Here is an 18923-nt window from a genome sequence, read left to right as displayed (position 1 = left end):
AGAGGTGCACAAAGGAAATCTCAATAAATCCCATTCCCACCCAGTGCCAACAAACTATTATTGTGAATATGGAGGCTTCATTTCTTAAGTATGGCCAGCTGAAGCTTCCATAGTCACTGGCAGTTGAGCTCTGGTGTAGAACCTCCATGTTCAAGAGCAGTCTAGACCAGATGCACAGAGCTGAGATAAACCAAGATATTTTCTTCTTATTAACTGTAATGTATTTAGAACTCTTTAAAGTGCAAAGACTGGTTCACAGTTTTTACCTTGTTGTTACAACAGCCTTTGAAATAGGTCACTATCATCCCTTTTCACAAAAAGGGAAGGAAGCTAAACAATGGAGATCAGCCCAAGTGAGTTCATAGCTGAAGCAAGATTCTTTCTAGTCTCCCAAGTCCAGCAGTCTCCACTGAGAGAGTCTGGAACTGGGTGTGGTCATGGAGGGAAGCAATTGACTCTGAGGTCATTCACACAATGGATGAAAACTGGGTAGGACAAGTGTCCTACTCAGGTTTGGGAGCTGTGTGTGCTCCCAATTTTCGGTTGTGTGGGAGCAAACAACTAGGTAGAAGGAGGGAAAAGTGACTGTGTGGCAGAAAGGCAGCGAAAGGAGCTGGGTAGGACAGCACTGTCTTACCCAGCATTTGAGCAAGGTAGGAGGAAAAGCTGTCCTATCCAGGTTTTTCTCCTACCTTGATCCCCCACAATCACTTCTCCCTTCTCTTACCTAGTTGTTTGCTCCCACACAGTCAAAAATTGGGAGTATACACAGCTCCCAAACCTAGGTACAACACTTGTCCTACCCAGTTTTGGTAGCGTGAATGACCCCCCCCCCTCCATTATGTATTAGTGAGTGCATCCCTACCTTCATCGGTGTGCATAAGGGCAAGGTGCAAAGGTCCTCTGGGTGAAACAGCAAATGAAGAGCCCACAGCCGTGGGTGCGGTGCTCCAGAGTAGGGATGTGCACAAACCTGTTCGGAGGCCCTTTTATGGGACTCCAAACAGGTTCGAACACTGGCCAGTTCAAACATTCAGCAGGAGTATGGGGTAGGACTTTAAGGGCGGGGGAGGGTGCACTTACCCCTCCTCTCACTCCCTACCCCCCAGCTCTGGAGTTGTGTAAAATCCCTCGGGGCGGCAGCGTACCTCCCTGCCACCCCTTCTGCCGGAAGTACTGGGCACGCACATGCTGTGATCGTGTGCCCATCTGACAGTGCACACACACACCCATTACTTCCAGCCAAAGAAGCAGAAAGGGTGGCAGGGAGGTACACTGCCACCTCAAAGGATTTTACACAACTCCAGCGCTGGTGGGAGATAGGCAGGGGAGGGGCAAGTTCACCCTCCCCCGCTCTTGAAGTCCTACCCCCCCCCCACCCGGTTCCATGCCCATCCCTACTCCAGAGCCCTGGGAACTAGATGCAGCAGTGCTAAACAATGATGCTAAACAATCCCTCAGTTCTCCTTTCAACTTCTCCCTGCATCAACAAGCACTAGCCATTGGCTAGTAGCCAAGGTCTAATCATTCTAGGCACCTGGCCTTCCACTGAGCACAGTTCAACAATTCAACTTCTAAGAACTCCCTTGCAGGCTCATCAGGCCCAAAGTCTATCTGGTGTCACATTATTCTGCAATCTGTTTCCACCACCAGCAACATTTCCCTCACCCTTTAGTTCTTCTCAAGAAGCACTCACAGTTCAAGGGAGCCAGACCTTTGTCCTCCTATACCTTTGCCAATGCTGCCTCCTACGGGTACTAAGGAACACTGCAAGAACCCTACTCGGAAACCTGCAGCTCCGAAACTATAAATAGTCCTTCCTGACCATATCAGGGATTGTTTGGGCCCTACAGCTGTGCCTCGTCTTGCCCACGTGACTCGGGCAAGGAAGAGCGGGGACACACAGCCACGGATCTCTCAGACTCTGTCTTATACCGCCATAGGTCCCATGCACGGCCCTTTTGCCCATTCATCAGGCTTTTAACTTCAGAACCATTTTTAACTGCTGCCAGGGCTCAACTCCAACGCACGTCAGTGAATGAAGAATGCTTTGGGACATGTACAAAGCGCTTTTCCTTCAACAACTGGGTGATCTCACCCATTTGAGTTTGAAACGGTCCTCCGAGTAGTTTTCAGGGAGACTTGAGTCCAACCCAGCACCTAATTTCAAAATCTGCAATACCGCCAAGAGGCCACATGTCGTACAAGTGGATCTCTTGTGCCCTTGTTCAATCAGGACAGTCATTTCTTCTCTCCATTGCTCAGGAGGTCGCAGCCCTTTGTGTAGGGGGCTGGCTGTGTTACTCAAGCCGGGAAGGAAGGAAGGTCATCTGTATATGCTCAGAACCACTCTAGTCCGAATTACTCCCCGGGGCTTCGGGGATTAAAACAGACTTCAGGGCTGAGACCTGGAAACGAAACCCTGCCTGAGTCGGCCTCCCTCCCAGGGGGGGCCATCGCGTCGAGGGGCTCCGTCTGCGGCACGAATGCTCGGGAAATTCTGCTCCTAACTCCACCCACGAGTCTCCGGGATCATCGCCCAAATGCTAGCCGACAACACCACCTTCCCCGGCCCGGCTTCCCTCTGCGTTTCCGGTGGAGCAAAGGCAGGACATCAGCTGCAGCAGCAGGAGTCCGGTACGCGGCGGCGGGACTTCAAGCGGCAGTCTCGGAGCCTCCCGTAGGGGTGCCCGCAGACTAGCTCCACGAAGCACCGCCCTGTGGCAGAGCCCTGTTGCGGTGACGTGGCATTCTCACGTGTTCGGAAGTGAGACGCGGCGTTCTGTGGAGGGGGCCGAGGCGTTTCGCCGCTCGCTGGTGTGTCTTTCTGCCCGGGTGGATGCCTTCTTAGTGGAGGGTCTCTTGCGCCTCTGCCTTCCCGCAGCCTGCCCACGCGCAGCCTCCCTTTCCACTCTCCTGCCAGACAGCGCGGACGATGCTGAAAGCCGTGATCCTCATCGGGGGCCCTCAGAAAGGTGAGGTCCACCAGCGTTCCCAAAGCGGGCACCTGAGAGCCTGGCTCGCAGCCCCACCCACCTGCCTGTAGCCATTGGCTCCTCCTGCCATTAGACCTCTCCAGCCCGTCCTCACCCCACTTCCGGCTCTTTCAGGGTCAACCCATTTTTGTTTGCCTTGCCCTTGATCTGCAGCGCCCAAAGGTTGATGCAAGACGATCCAGCAGAGAGGCTGAACCGGGGTGTGGGGGGTGACTGGTTTCAATGTCCTTTCGAGAGAGGGAGAAATGATAACATACGGCCAAACTTCCTTCTCTGAATCATTTCCAAATGTGTGTGTGTGTGTGTGTGTGTGTGTGTGTGTGTGTGACTACAGTCAATGGTTAGGGAAAGACATTCCAAACATGTTCAGAAGTATTCTTTTTTTATTCGGGGGACATGATAGTATGCATAGGTTTATAAACCTCTATGGAGAAAGTGGAAAGAAAGAGCTGTTTTTCTCCTCCACTCATAATAGTACAGCCAATCAAACTAATTGGCAAGAGATACAGGATGCAGGAAGTACCAGTTTATACAGCATATAACTAATGTATCAAATCTACTGCCACAAGTTGTGCCACTAGCTTAAAAGGCAAAGTGTGCCGTCAAGTCGGTGTCGACTCCTGGAGACCATAGAGCCATGTGGTTTTCCTTGGTAGACTGCAGGAGGGGTTGACCATTGCCATCTCCCATGCAGTGTGAGATGATGCCTTTCAGCATCTTCCTATATCGCTGCTGCCCAATATAGGTGTTTCCCATAGTCTGGGAAACATACCAGCAGAGATTTGAACCAGCAACCTCTGGCTTGGCCACTACATAGGAACATAGGAAGCTGCCATATACTGAGTCAGACCATTGGTCTATCTAGCTCAGTATTGCCTTCACAGACTGGCAGCGGCTTCTCCAAGGTTGCAGGCAGGAATCTCTCTCAGCCCGATCTTGGAGAAGCCAGGGAGGGAACTTAGAACCTTCTGCTCTTCCCGGAGCGGATCCATCCCCTGAGGGGAAGATCTTGCAGTGCTCACACATCAAGTCTCCCATTCAGATGCAACCAGGGCAGACCCTGCTTAGCTAAGGGGACAAGTCATGCTTGCTACCACAAGACCAGCTCTCCTCTCCGCTAGCTTAGATTACTTCAGAAGGAGACTAGATGACTTCATGGAGGATCAGTCTTGAGGGTTTCTAGTCATCCATCTGGTGATGTGGTTCCTTTATGTCCAGAGTCAGTATGTCTCTGAATACCATTCCTTGGGAAGCAACAGCAGCGAGAGGGTAGAGGCATCAGCCTCCACAATGTGGACTTCTCAGGAGCATCTGGTTGGCCATGGTGGGGAATAAGATGCTGGACTAGACAGGCCTTTTGACTGATCCAGTAGGGCCCTTCTTTTGTTCCTGTCTTCAATTGTACAGGCTGAATTCTGGTCCAGAATATAGGCTTGAGACCTGAGCTCTAGGACAAAAGCAGTTTTGAGCCTGCTTCACTTGCTGTGTTCAGTGCATGTACAGTAGTATACTTCTTATCTGGGTACCCAGCTTTTGAGGGGGGGAGGGATACCCAAGTTCATTTTAAAACGAATGCACGTGCCTTCTCACAAAAGCATATACATGTGTGCAGATACCTTTACACACATACCTGTGATACATAATGTCTGACCAAGGGGCCTTTTCTCTCCCCCATCCATTCCTCCCCTCCCCTCGCTCAGTCCTTTGCTTGCATCATCAGCTGTTCCCCAGGAGCCTGGCTGCACTGCTCTTTCCTCGCCATTGTTCTCTCATAGGAACATAGGAAACTGCCATATACGGAGTCAGACTACTGGTCTATCTTGCTCAGTATTGTCTTCACCGACTGGCAGCGGCTTCTCCAAGGTTGCAGGCAGGAATCTCTCTCAGCTCTATCTTGGAGAAGCTGCCAGGGAGGGAACTTGAAACCACCTGCTCTTCCCAGAGCGGCTTCATCCCCTGAGGGGAATATCTTGCAGTGCTCACACATCAAGTCTCCCATTCAGATGCAACCAGGGCAGACCCAGCTTAGCTACGGGGACAAGTCATGCTTGCTACCACCAGACCAGCTCTCCTTGCAGCATAACGTTCCACGTCACCCGGCCCATGATGTGCAGTTGCCCCTCCTTTCTGGGAGGGAGGGGTGGGCTGAATGAGCTCCCGCTCCATGACTCTGTGATCTTCTCCCTGCAGGGACGCGCTTCCGCCCCTTGTCTTTTGAGGTGCCCAAGCCCCTCTTCCCTGTGGCAGGGGTGCCTATGATACAGCACCACATCGAAGCATGCACAAAGGTACTTAGGGGTGCTGATGTGGGGGTGGAGGGCAATTCAGGGCACTCTGGGTTCTCTTCAGCTCTAAAGCTTGATCAAATGGGCAGGGGAAGTGCAGCCAGCCTTCGCAGCGAGGACCTTCCTGACCTCTGCCCCATCCCTTACAGGTGCCCAACATGAAGGAGATCCTCCTGATCGGGTTCTATCAGCCCAATGAGGCCCTCAGCCGCTTCCTGGTATCAGCCCAGCAAGAGTTCAAAATGCCTATCAGGTTGGTGGCCGGCTAGCATCCGTTGGGAAGGGAAGGGAAGGGACCCAGATCCTGCTTCTGCACAGCCTGTTGCAAGAGCCAGCTGCATTTGTCAGCTGATACGGCTCTCGGCTTAGACAACTCCACCTCCGGCAAGCAAGGCTATCCAGCCCTCATTGTCTTCAGGTACCTGCAAGAATATGCCGCCCTCGGCACAGGTGGTGGCATCTACCACTTCCGGGACCAGATCCTCACAGGTAACCCCGAGGCCTTCTTTGTGCTCAACGCCGACGTCTGTTCCGAATTCCCTCTGGGTGAGATGCTGAGCTTCCACCGGCAGCGAGGCGATCATGACAGCTTCCTCATGCTGGGCACCACGGTAATGACCTCCTCCGTGGAATCCGAGAGCCCCCACTCGGGGAATGCCGTGGGAGGGCGAGCTGTGGGGTCCAAGTCTATACAGGGCAAAGTGCCTTACTTTATCTTGGGGGCAGAGCCTGGTGGGGGCATCACTCAGTGGCAGGACACCTGCTTTGCATGCAGAAGGTCCCAGATTCAGTCCCTGGCCCCTCCAGGCGGGAAAGACCCTTGTCCAAAACCCTGCAGGGCTGCTGCCAGTCAGTGCGGACAGCACGGAACGAGACGGGCCTGTGGTTTGTCTCATTCGAAAGCCGCTTCCTCGGCACAGTTTGGGCTGGGCTCCCTTAGTGCTCTGCTGCAGCAAGTCAACCCCTTGCAGGCTTCAGCCCAGCTGCAAATGCTCCTCCCTCCCTGCGCTCTTCTCTGTGACCCTCTTCTCCCTTTGCAGGCCAACAGGAAGCAGTCTCTGAACTATGGCTGCATCGTGGCGAATGCCGAGACACACGAGGTACGTGGAGGCCTGGGCAGAGAGCAGGTCACAGCGGAGAGTTCTTCCTGGAGTCCTGACTGCTGCTTTCTGGACCCTGGGCTCAGAAGGTGTGGCGTAGGCTAGGGCTGTGCCTCGGGATTTCCAGTTCCGACAGATCTGCGGCAAACCCCTGGTGCTGCCCGGAGGAGGTTGCTCCCAGAACAGCCAGCCCCTTGCTGGTGGGGAGGGAACTCTTCCTTGGAACCAGAATCCACGGCGGTGCTGGGGAAAGGCACAAAGGGAACACTGGGGAGACCTGTGGGGGTAGCGGGGGACTGCAATCCCAGCCGGCCCTTTCCCCTTCCTGGCGTCCCCTTTGTGTCTTTCCAGGGTCCTCCTTCCCACCTTCCCTGGCACCTCTGTGGGCTCCAGTTCCAGAGAAAGCCCTCCTCCCCCTCCCCCAGGGCTGGAGCGGACCCTGCCGGGAGTGCCCACCTCTGTGCTGCACCGGGTGTGTGTGTGTGTGTGCTGCAGACGGGTTGGATTGGGAAATCCCCATGCACAGCAGCCCGAGGGGAGGCAAGTTTCATGGGCTTTGTGCTCTCCTGCCCCATGGCCCCTTTCTTCTCCAGGTCCTGCACTACGTGGAGAAGCCCAGCACTTTTGTGAGTGAGCTGATCAACTGCGGCATCTACTTGTTCACTCCGGCTATCTTCCATCACATCGGGGCAGTCTTCCAGCACAACCAGCAGGAACTGCTTCTGTGAGTGTTCTCCCCCCCACCCCGCACCCACACCTTGATGCCCTTCCTGCTCCCAAGCAGCTGCAGGTCACTCATCTACCATCTTTCTCTTTCTGTCTCTCTTCTTTATCATCATCATCTCCTCCTCCTCTTCCTCCTCCTCCTCCTCCTGCCATCTTCTGCCCACCTGTAGGGGCTTATGCATTGGGTAAGTGTCCACCTCTTCCTTCATCTTGCACACCCTTCACCCAAGTGCTGTAGTGGCTTCTCGCTGTTGGGACAGATGCCCTGAGGCTTAGGACTGGCTTCTTGGTTTCCCAGCTGCTGCTTGGTGGGGAGGAGCTGAGCTGTTTCCGTTTTTGTTTCTTTGTTCAACCACCAGCTTGAGAATCGGCTTGGCTTGACCTAGAGAAGTGCCCCTCCCTTTTCTGGTAGTCGGCATCCCACCCCCGGGGCCCCGCCTTCAGGTGAGCAGTTCTGTCTCCCTCACCCTTTGAATGTCCTTTTCCTCCAGGGAGGAGAGCAGCAACGGTTGGCAGCGAGCCGAGGCCATCAGGCTGGAGCAGGACGTCTTCACAGCACTTGCTGGGCAGGGACGCCTCTTTGCCTACAAGACAGAGGGCTTCTGGAGCCAAATCAAATCCGCTGGGTAAGGGGGGAAGAGGCACTATCGGATTCAAGCCTGTGGCGCTCTGTGCCATTGGGAGGGGGAAGGAGGCGATTGCAACTCGGTCTGTGTATACAGGGGGACATAACTGAACAAAGGGAGACAAATGTCCCCGGGCCCCTGAAAGACCGGCCCCCCGCTGACTGGGCCACAGCTCACCCTTAGCTTTCTCCTTCTAGGGGTGTGCTCGGCTCGAATCCAGACCAGGTTCAAGCCAGTCCAGTCTAGGGATCCAGTCCGGCCATCAAATCGGTTCACAGACCGGCTCAGGGGTATACTTTTAAGAGGAATCCTTGCCAGATTCCTCTTTACAAGTAAAGGGAATTCCTAGTAAATGCCAGGGGTGGGCGGGGAGAGAAAAAAAGGTACTTGTTACCTTTTTAAAATGCAGATGGTGGAGGCGGCGGTGGTGGAAACATTAGAGGCAGCGATGGAGGCTTCTCCATGCCACCTTAAGGCCTCCCAAATGACAACCCAGGCTGACTGCACAGAGGCCATTTGCGCATACGCGGAGGTCATTCTAATGGCCCCGGTTCAGTCGTTAGATGGCCCCGGTTCAGTCATTAGGCTCATGGCCCCAGTTCAGTCATTAGGCTCATGGCCCCGGTTTGGCCATTCAACCTTTGGCGGAGGTCACCCACACCCTGGCTGCATTTACTGGGAATTCCCTTTACAAGCATACCCCCAGAGCCAGTCGACGAGCAGGTTCTCCAAACCGGGGGTTGCTCCAGTTCAAACTCTGACACACACACATCCTTTGTTGGGGCTGGTCTGAGTACCAGTTGCAGGGGAGTAATAGCAGGAGAGAGGGCATGCCCTCAACTCCTGCTTGTAGGCTTCCAGGGGCATCTGGTGGGCCACTGTGCGAAACAGGATGCTGGACTAGATGGGCCTTGGGCTTGATCCAGCAGGGCTGTTCTTATGTTCATCCGAACTGGGCCAGCTTAATGGTGAGCCCAGTTCAAAGTGAGCCGGCTCATATTCCCTGTCATGCTGCTGATTGGAGGACTTACTTGCATAGGAGGGAGAGAGAAAGTGTGCTGAAACTGGTTTGTTTTTCACCACATCCTTGCAGTTCTTCAGTAACAAAGAACATAAGAACGGCCTTGCTGGATCAGGCCCAAGGCCCATCTAGTCCAGCATCCTGTTTCGCACAGTGGCCCACCAGATGCCACTGGAAGCTATAGGCAGGAGTTGAGGGCATGCCCTCTCTCCTGCCATTACTCCCCTGCAACTGGTACTCAGAGGCATCCTGCCTTTGAGGCTGGAGGTAGCCCACAGCCCTCCGACTGGTAGCCATTGATAGACCTCTCCTCCATGAAGTTATCCAAACCCCTCTTAAAGCCATCCAGGTTGTTTGCTGTCACCACATCCTGTGGCAGAGAGTTCCACAAGTGGATCACGCGTTGTGTGAAAAAGTACTTCTGTTTGTTGGTCCTAGACCTCCTGGCAATCAATTTCATGGAGTGACCCCTGGTTCTAGTGTTGTGTGAGAGGGAAAATAATTTCTCTCTCTCCACTTTCTCCACACCATGATTGTTTAGACCTCTATCATGATTCTATAGACCTATGTCATTTTATAGACCTCTATTCATGGGGGAAGACATATCTCTGGAAGGAGGGGGACGGTGGGGTCTGAGGGCTCACTCCCACTTTGCCATCTCCCTGTTTGTATGTGTTTCAGTAAGACTGCCAAGTATAGAATCAAATATATTACATTCTAAGGGTCCTTTATTCTAGACATCCCCAGTTTCCTTGTCTTTCTCAAGTGCCTGGACTTTATGGTTGGGAAGGCAAACTTGCAAATGTCTTGTCAGAAGTATGGCAAAGCTGCAAATGCCAGAAGAAGGGCTGAGCATTGCTTCAATTCTTGGGAAATGGGCGGGCTTGGGGGGCGGGCGGCTGATTATGGATGCTGATCACAGCCTCTCCTTCCTCCTCTGTGACTACTGATGCATAGCCTCTAACCCGCAGCGCACTGTATCCTTCCCTCAGGTTGTGCCTAGGCAAATTCCAAGCTAATAACAACTTGGATCTGTGCAGCAGAATAAGCAGCGTAGCTTAATTTCCACAAGTTATTTTTGAGCTTAGAATTAGGGCTGCTGTCACACAGGTGGCGGGAGCCCGGCATAAAAATGAAAGAAGTTGAGCTTCCCTGGTAGATATAGAACTGGGGGAGAACTGGGGTGGGCCCCATCAGCAGGAAGAGATGGCAGGAAAATGCTCCGTACCCTGTCCAAGGTAGGATGGCTGCTTCTTCTTTGGGACACAAGTCTGGCTTTTTGTGAGGCTGCCATTGATTCTGCCTTGTTCTCTTTGCCAGGTCTGCTATCTATGCCAATCGCCTCTACCTGAGCTGCTACAGCCAGTGCCACCCAGAGAGACTGGCCCAGAATCACCCTGGTGGGCCCACCATTCGAGGTATTAGCTCCCCCTCCCCCCCCCCCACTTTTTGTGAGACACACGCAGAAATGTACACTCTTAATAGGGCCAGATTTTTTTTTATTTTTTTAAATTTTATTTTATTTTATTTATTTAACATTTTATATCCCGCTCTTCCTCCAAAGAGCCCAGAGTGGTGTACTACATACTTAAGTTTCTCCTCGCAACAACCCTGTGAAGTAGGCTAGGCTGAGAGAGAAGTGACTGGCCCAGAGTCACCCAGATTGACATTTGGTATCCCAAAATATAAAGGGCCCATCCCCTCTGGCAACATAAAAACGGCAAGATGGTTGTGTCCAGAGCGTCTCCTTGTGGTTCGATTTCCAGGGAACGCTTGTCTCCTAGAATCAGTGGGAGTTGTCTCGAAGTGTGTAATGGCTCTTCTTTCAGTCTCCACAGATCAAGCAATGTACTCTTTCCATGTGATGCTTTTAAAAACATTTGTTAACATGAGCTTGCTTTCTTAATGTTAAATAGTAACCAGATTGCCAGCTCCCCCCATCTCAGATTGGACATATGTCAGGAGCTTTAACCCTACACGTCCCTACTGTGGTCCCACTCCAGACTCCCCAGCCCACTCACTGGTAAGGAAGAACTTCCATTAGTGTTTTTCCCCCTGTGGCAAATAGCAGGCGGGGATGGAGACTGGGATCACAGAAGGAACATGTTGGGTTAAAGCTCACCCCCTTCTCACCACAACCCATCTTTGAGGGCCTGATCCAGGTGCTATTTAACATTATATTAACAAAAAGAAAGCTTGCATTTGTTAAGCACATACTTAAAGTAACATCTAGTTTGATTCTGAGATACTGGAGTGAAAAAGTGTGTCTGTACCTTTTCTTTCCCCCGTCCCTAGTTATCCTTTCCGTTCTGAGTTGGAAGGAGTAATTATACTTGGAGGCAGAACCTGTCACAATTATACTCTGTTCATTCTGTGTCCCTGGGGAGAGGCAGTTTTTTGTGGTCTCAAATGACCCTCTAGGTCAGGGGTTCTCAAGCTTGGGTCCCCAGATGTTGCTGGACTACTGGCTGCCTCGACCACTGTGGCTGATGGGAGTTGTAGTCCAACAATATCTGAGGACCCAAGGTGGAAAAGCCCTGACCTATAGCAAGCCAAGGGCATTATCACAAGAGCAGGCCATAAAGTCTGAAATACCTTAGAGAGGGTCCTTGGAGGCTAACCTCTTGATGGCTCCACTCGGATGCACTTCTCCTAAACCCCCTGATGACTATAATAATAACCAATTCCCATTTCAATCCATGGGATACACTACGGATGCAAAAATGCTTCGGAAGCCAACTTCATACTTGTATTCTTGATGAAAATGGAATTACAGCAAACCTAGCTGTCAGCAGCCTAGTTCCATTACAGAAATCCACACAGCGTACAGCAATAGTTATGCAGAAATCTCCCTTAAAGGTTTTTGTGGGGCCTTGTGCTCTCTCTGGGCAGGGGTGATTGTTAGGGGATACTGAGTGGAGCCCACAGATGGCATAACGTCTGCCTTGAGGACCACAGTTGGATGTCATGTTGTGGCAATGCAGAACTTCTGTGGTGGGGCCTTTAAAGGGACTGAAAGCAACCCACTCACCCCCATCCTGTAGCAGGAAGAAGAAACAATTCTACTGCTGCTTCTTTCCCACACAGGGAACGTCTATATCCATCCAACAGCCTCTGTGGATGCCAGTGCTGTGGTGAGTATAGTGGGCCCTGTGTCTGGATTTCAGCACATGTGAGGTAAGGAGGAGTCCTGTGTTGGGTCCTCAGGGCTGCGCTGTATTGTCTTGAGAGGATACAGGGCCAGAGACTATGTCGCTGTGCCTAGGGGAGCAGGTGGATGAAGCAATGCCCTTGTGTGCCAGCTCACTGATCCTGTGCTTTCCCTGCAGCTGGGTCCCAACGTCTCCATTGGGAAGGGGGTGACGATCGGTGCTGGAGTGCGTGTGCGTGAGTCCATCATTCTGCATGGGGCTTCTCTCCAGGTAGGTGCTGCCCCCGCAAGGAGTGCTGTTGACACTGGGTCATCACGACGCAGTATCTTGTATGCCCTTAGGGAGTTCTCTGAATACCATTTTTGAGAGCTGCTTTTGTGTAGGGCGTAGAGGGTTGGACTAGGAGCAGGGAGCTTCATGGAGGAAGAGTGGGCTGAAAATTGCAATACAGAATCAGTGTGGCATTTTTATTACATCTTTGGCGCCGGGAATCCAGACACCTTCTCTCGAAGCAGTGCATCTTCCAGAACTCAAGCAGCAGCATTGTGTCACAAGAGAAATTAGACTTCCTTCTGCCTCTAGGTGAGCATGTCTACTGCAGTAGTTAGTAGGGTGCAGAATGTGGTTGCACAGTTGTCCTGGCCACCCATTAGATATTGTCTGTGACATCGCTGGTGATGTGATGGAACTTTCTCTCCAACCCTCCCCCTGTGCCAGTTTGTGATGTCTTATAGTTGCATTTATTTATTCTCTGTTTTCTGATTTAGAAAGTGTGCTTCCCCCCACTGTACCACCCAGATATAAGAGTACTTATGGAGCTCTTTAAAACTTAAAAAGGAACAGCAAGGTTAATATCTCTTCTGCAGCAGTATCTTGCCATTGTGTGAACTTTTGTCGTTTTTTGTTTCTTTTTTTCTTCCCCTTCACTAAATTATTTTGAGGCTGTGTCCTGCCCCTTTGAAAATGTGGGAAATACAACAACAACACTGCCACAAGATGGCATGTGTGGATTGGGGCTAGCAGGGGTAGTGGGCAAATAGATTGGTGGTGGTGTTTTTTAAAGGTTTCTAGTTAGCCTTTCTCTTCTTCTCATTATTTGTTGATGCCCAGCAGGTGGCACTAGTGAACTGCAATAGTTTTTATCTTGTTTGACTAACTTCACTCTTGAAATTTTTTTATTTTTTTTTACTGGAGACTTTACAGACAGGGCTTCTACCCAAATCTCCTTCGGGGGAGAGTGTGTGCGTTCACACTCCAGCCAAACTTACCCCCAAATCCCTACCAGATCCTTGGACCCACTCCACACATGTCGGGCTTTGTCTTGCGAATTCTAGCTTATCTCAAGGTGTTTCTGGGTTTTTAAAATGCTGGTTTTAAGCTACTTTTTCTGAAAATGCCTGGAGCAAGTAGAGAGAGGCACTATCTGTAGAATCATTAGTATGATAAGAGGGATACTCTCTTTACAAATGCAGATGTAGCTCTTTAGCAATCTCTCCCCCCCTCCATTGGCTAGAAGTGAAAACACTATGTGAAGTTGCATCAAAACAAAATCGAAGAGCAGAAGGGAGGGGCTCCTTCCCTCAACGCCACAAGTGTAATTCAAAGTGACTTTACTCAACATTTACCCCGCAGCATGAAGCCATGTGCGAATAACTCCCTGGAGATACAAGTGGCACTTTTCCAAGTGAAGAAGGTTTCAAGTTAAACATCCAGTGTGTGATTTTGTAGAAGCCTGAATCAAGCTGTAGGGGTGTTTAACTGTGTATGTCAGAAATTTTGTTTATTGGAATGCTGCTGAAGCTGCAAACTGCTTTATTTCACAAGAAATCACCAACTTTGAAGCCTTTCTTTCTTTCATTCAAAGAGGACTGTTCCGTTTTGGGAGGAGAAAATGATCTATGCCCCATCTTTCTTTTTTCCTTAGTGTATCCATTAAATAACATGTGCCATGTAATTCTAGGCATTTTTTAAAACTTAGAAATAAGTCCCTCTGAATTGAATAAAACTTCTTCCCTTGTAAGTGTGTGTTATGGCTGCAGCTGTGGTCTGTTTATGGTGCTGTTTCTAAGTGTTTAAAGTGGTTGGCGAACGAACTTTAGTAAACCTTGAAACAACTCTGCTAGGTAGGCCAGTTGTTTATTCCTATGTGAAATCAATTGAGTTATTCCTAGGTGAAATCAGTGGTTGGAAAGCTGCCCTTAGGGCTGTTGCAAGTCAGAAATGAAGGGCTGTGGGAATCTGGAAGGAGCTGCCATTGAGACTGGTCTGTCGTGATTCTAACTGTAGCTCTGTCTGCATGTAGGGTTGTCTGTTGTCTCCCAGCTTTTAAGCAGAGAAGGGAGGATGCAGCCGCTGGGCTCCCTGCTCCTCTGTTGGCCCTTTTGCCCACCCTTCTCCCTGTTTGCTATGGGGCAAAACAGAAGTCCTGAAGGTCACTGAAAGAGCAGAGGAACTGAAAGAACCACTGCCACATCCTCTCTAGCTGCTTCCGTTTGTAATGGGACAGGCACAGCCCCCAGAGTGACAGCGGACACCCCTGTCTACACTGTGGTCCAATGTAATCAGATCACATGTCACAGGTGAGGTTTCTGTCCAAACGTGGGCAGGTGTTCCCCACATCCTAGTGAGTGGGTCCGCCTCAGGCTTTTCTGGCCAAGCTAGCTTTCCCTGAACCCGTTTGGGCCCTGCTCAAGCCAGGCAGTCCTTGATTGACAGAGTTGGGACTTAGTGCCTTTGACCAGGGTCCTGGGTTCTGAAGGCAGTGATGGCTGCAAATGGAACTTCTCTGGTTGGCACACGGTCACCGTTTTCTCTGAAGATTGCTCTGCATTCCACACTTTGACCAGCAGTAGTATCCTTGCTGACCTCTGCCTAGACATGTGAAAACTGCGTGTGGAGGGTGCAGCAAGATTGAATGTGGTTCCCTTAAGGCTACTGTTTCCCTCCCTCTTCCTCCTTCCTGCCGTTCTCTGTATTCCTGTTAAGATAGGTGCTGCTTGCTGAATGTTTATTAAATACGTGTTGCATCTTTATCCTGCCTTTTATCCCAACAACCCTGGTATTCCTGCCTTTTATCCCAACAAATTTGTGAGGTGGGCTAGAGCGAGATTGGCCTAAGGTTACCCCATGAGCCTCAGGGCTGGTTCTAGTCCCACACTCTAACCACTGCAATGGACTAATACAATGCGCTGTATGTGGGGCTGCCCTTGAAGATGGTTTCAGAAGCTTCAGCTGGTGCAGAATGCTGCCGCAAGGATGCTCATGGGTGAAAGTCACTTCACGAATATCACACCCATCCTGTGGCAGCTTCTTTGTTTACCGGACCACTTCTGAGCTAGATTCAAGGTGCTGGTCTTGATCTTTTAAAGCTCTACATGGCTTGGGCCCGGGGTATCTCTTGGATTGCATTTGCCCATATGAACCTGCCAAGGCCCTTCTCTCATCATCTCAGGCGCTGCTCATGGCCCCGCCACTGACAGAGATCCAGTTGGCGGGGACTAGAGACAGCACCTTTTCGGTTGTGGCCCCTCGGCTCTGGAATGCCTTCCCTGTAGAGCCTCGCCATGCTCCCTCCCTCATTGTTTTTAAAGAACAACTAAAAACACATCTTTTAAAAGAAAGAGGCTTTTAAATGTTTCACTTGTTTATATCTAGTAGGTTATTTAGTTTTTAAAATTCTTAGATTTTAGTGTTTTTTAAAACAACTTTTGATTTGAAATTTTAAGACCTGTAATTCTGATTGTGGTTTTAGCTTGGATATTTAACTTGTTTAGCTTAATTTGGTTAATTTTATTAGTCTGGTTTTACAGTGTAATTATTTTATGAATGTTGTGAGTTGCCCCGAGCAGTATTGTACTAGGGGGCGGGGTATAAATCTTTTTTTTAAAACCACAAAAACCCCAGTACACCACATTGGCTCCTTGCTCTGCAGTTGTCTACAGGACTGTCCCCAGAGCCACTGACATTAGTCGGCAGAGCACCAGGTTTCTGGACAAGGGCAAGGCTTCTGAGCCACAAGGTCTTGCTGGCTTGGATGTATTCAGGGCAGCAGACCCTTCTTCCTGCCTCGATGTGTGTGCTGTGGTGGACAGCCCGTCCTTGATTTCCTAGGTGGAGCCTCACCTTCTTGTTTCCCTCCCTTTCCCACAGGATCATACCTGTGTGCTGAACAGCATTGTGGGCTGGGATAGCACAATTGGACGATGGGCCCGTGTAGAGGGAACTCCCAGTGACCCCAACCCTAACGACCCCTATGCCAAGATAGACAGTGAGACTCTCTTCCGGGATGGCCGCCTCACCCCTTCCATCACCATTCTGGGTAAGCTGTTGTCCCTTTTTGTTGCAGTTCCGAGTGAACCCTGCCCACTGCCCCCCCCCACCAGTGAGTAAGATCTTCTTGCATGTCTGAGCTCATCCCTTTTAAATTTATCTTTGTTATGAGGTGGCCTTCCTCCCCACACGCTTGTGTGCGCGCGCGCGCACACACACACACACACACACACAGAGTTCCTGGTCTGAGGCCTCTTTCTGTTCCCTCCTCAACAGGTTGTAACGTGACCATCCCTGCTGAAGTGGTCATCCTGAACGCCATTGTCCTGCCCCACAAGGAACTCAGCCGCAGCTTCAAGAACCAAATCATTCTCTGAAGGGGCAGGGGGTGACTCCAGTTGCCCTCAGGGCGGAAGGCAGGGCATCTCCTCGTGAGGCATCACCCAACCCACCCTCCAGCCACATCCTGTCTTTCTGTCCGGCAGGCCCAGGACTTGCTGCTCCGGCATCGGGGCAGAGCTCCCTCCAGGCCTGCTCATGGAGGAGGGAGGGGGGTGCGTTTTCTTTCTTGGGCTGCCGGGATTTGCAAAGCCTCTCGGCTGCTCTTTGTTGTAGGACTGAAAGGGGGAGGCCTGCCTCAGCCTGGAGCCATGGTGCCCCCTCATGACCAGGAAAAGACTGTGGACACCAAAGCTGAAGCCTTCTCTCCGCACCTAGGCGTCTGAGGGGACTGGAGGCATGTCTGCATGCTCCCCAAGGAACTGGGTCAGCATTTGTCAGCATCCTTTAATTCCCACCAGCCACACAGTACCCTCCTGGATCCCCATAGCAGCATGCAGAGGGGGTCAGAGGCATAACGGGGTCAGAGCCAGTAGTGCAGCCCATGTGGCAGATATGCAGTCTCCCCCACCCATATAGGACCCTTTTCTGTTTTTCTAATGATGCTTCCCTGCCCTTCCAGTTGTGCTCTAAGGCCCTCAACCAGGGAGCTGTCACATAGCCATGCCCTAATCCAGAGGTGCACAGTTTGGGCCCTCCGGCTGCTGTTGGACTATAGTTCCCATTCTCCCCAGCTACAGTGGCGAATACCATCACAGATGATGGGAGTTGTAGTCCAGCAGCTGGAGGGCCAAGGTTGTGCACCCCTCTCTCAAGCTGGTTGCCCAGCACTTCCCCCACACTGAACCTCTTTCCGTTTGCAGTGTCGAGGAACTGGCTTGCAGCCTCTAGTGGAGGAATCTGAGAATGGCAGGAGGGGAGAAGGGAATCAACATGCTATCACATACCTTGTTTTCCTCTCCATCGTGAAACTTTGGCCCCAGTTGCCTCCCTAATATGTCAAGAGTGCAGAGAGGGTTACGGAGAATGTGATGGCCGCCAGCAAGTCACTGGTTTGAGACGGTGATTCTCCTTGCTGGGTCCAAGAGATGGTGCCAGTCAGCTCCTCCTACCCCTTGGATGGCTCCAAGACACAGGACTAGATCTTGGTGAGGAATCGGCAGCAGCTGGAGACAACAAGCCTCTATTGAAGGAAATGGCTGGGTGTGTGAGCTTTTAATACGTGGGATCGGCTTTCCCCAAGGGGTGGAACAAGAGCCTGAATTGAGCAGGGGGGCTCTGTCCGATGGAATGGAGCACACATGAAACAGCCTTGTAACTCTTAAGGTTTGCTAGGAACCCTACACACTTCAACTCCAGGGAGAGGAAAGTGTTTTGACCATCAGCTTTACTTCTACATAAAAGGCCTGAGGTTTCAGGGCTAGGGCAGAAATGCCCTAATTTGATTCTCTCTGACCCAGATGCAATTAAAGTGGTTCAAAACTGAACCAAACACAATTCTCCTTGCCTTAATGACAGGCTTGCCACTGCTTCGTGGAATGTACCAGCTTTGCATTAAATGTCAGTGCTGATGGTTGCTAAGCTGCACCCGGAACCTTTTCCCTCTTGCATGCTCAGGAATTGGAGCACCCTGGTGAACTAGCAGCAGCATCAGGAGAAAATTGCAACCCTGACGTGAAGCTGCCTCCCGTACAGCTGGACTCCTGCAGGTCATGGGCTTAGAGCTAAAATGGGTTCTGTAGCCTGTGACTGCAATGATATTTAACCAATAAAGGGCGTATTCTGTGGCTGGTGTTCCTCACAGGTTGAGAAGCAGACTCCTCTCCTCTGTTAATCCCTCCTGCCCCTGTGGCAACGTGGGAGTCAGTGTCATGACGGGACTGAAATGCCTGCATTCTCTTGCTGTGCATTTACCCAGGATGCAGGGTGCATCTCTTACTTGGTGATGTTAAATTTTGTTAATGGTAGCATCTGGTATAAAATAAAATAAAACCAAGAGATTGGATATCAGTACATATTTTAAGTGCTCTGCGTGACAGGCTTCTGTAAAATGGGACCAGTAATTGTGTCTGTACTGGGTTTTGAGGACTAAGACGATAAGGATTGTAAAGCACTTTTATATGCTGACAAGATTCAGGGTGGGGAGCAAGTCTAAAACAGAACCTGTGTTTCTGGGGCGATCGGCAGATGTTGCCCCTTTGCAGCTGTTTCCTCCCACAGAACTTGCTGGGAAGCCACCAATAATCAAAGAAGCCCCCACATGGATAGAGCCAGCCCTGGCTTCCATTTCTGGGAATGCTAGAGTGTGATGGGGAATGCTGAGGGCCTATGTATGTATGTGGCTAGATAGATGCTTCCGGGAGCAAAATCTAGCATGTGGGGTAGAGTAGCTAGCTTAGTTTGTGTAAA

General features: G+C 51.0%; 1 protein-coding gene across 5 annotated transcripts; it reads left to right on the top strand.

The window, feature by feature from the left end:
* The first annotated feature begins 1777 nt into the window (after window positions 1-1777).
* Window positions 1778-18519, top strand: GMPPA (GDP-mannose pyrophosphorylase A). Of its 5 annotated transcripts, none has more exons than XM_053285023.1 (13): window positions 1778-2975; window positions 5187-5284; window positions 5431-5534; window positions 5700-5892; window positions 6322-6381; window positions 6975-7105; window positions 7278-7292; window positions 7599-7733; window positions 10075-10172; window positions 11842-11888; window positions 12084-12176; window positions 12403-12488; window positions 14209-16047. In XM_053285023.1, exons 1-13 carry the CDS (start codon window positions 2936-2938, stop codon window positions 14333-14335), a joined length of 1227 nt encoding a protein of 408 aa, XP_053140998.1. In that variant the 5' UTR covers window positions 1778-2935; the 3' UTR covers window positions 14336-16047. The 5 variants fall into 5 exon arrangements, with proteins under 5 accessions (XP_053140998.1, XP_053140999.1, XP_053141000.1 ...); XM_053285024.1 differs by having other exon boundaries at window positions 1780-2975; window positions 13539-14336; XM_053285025.1 differs by lacking the exon at window positions 14209-16047 and adding an exon at window positions 16056-16218 and having other exon boundaries at window positions 1786-2975.
* The last annotated feature ends 404 nt before the right edge of the window (window positions 18520-18923 follow it).

Source organism: Hemicordylus capensis, chromosome 1 (genome assembly GCF_027244095.1).
Source record: "Hemicordylus capensis ecotype Gifberg chromosome 1, rHemCap1.1.pri, whole genome shotgun sequence".
NCBI lineage: Eukaryota > Metazoa > Chordata > Lepidosauria > Squamata > Cordylidae > Hemicordylus > Hemicordylus capensis.
This window is presented reverse-complemented; position numbering and strand designations above follow the sequence as displayed.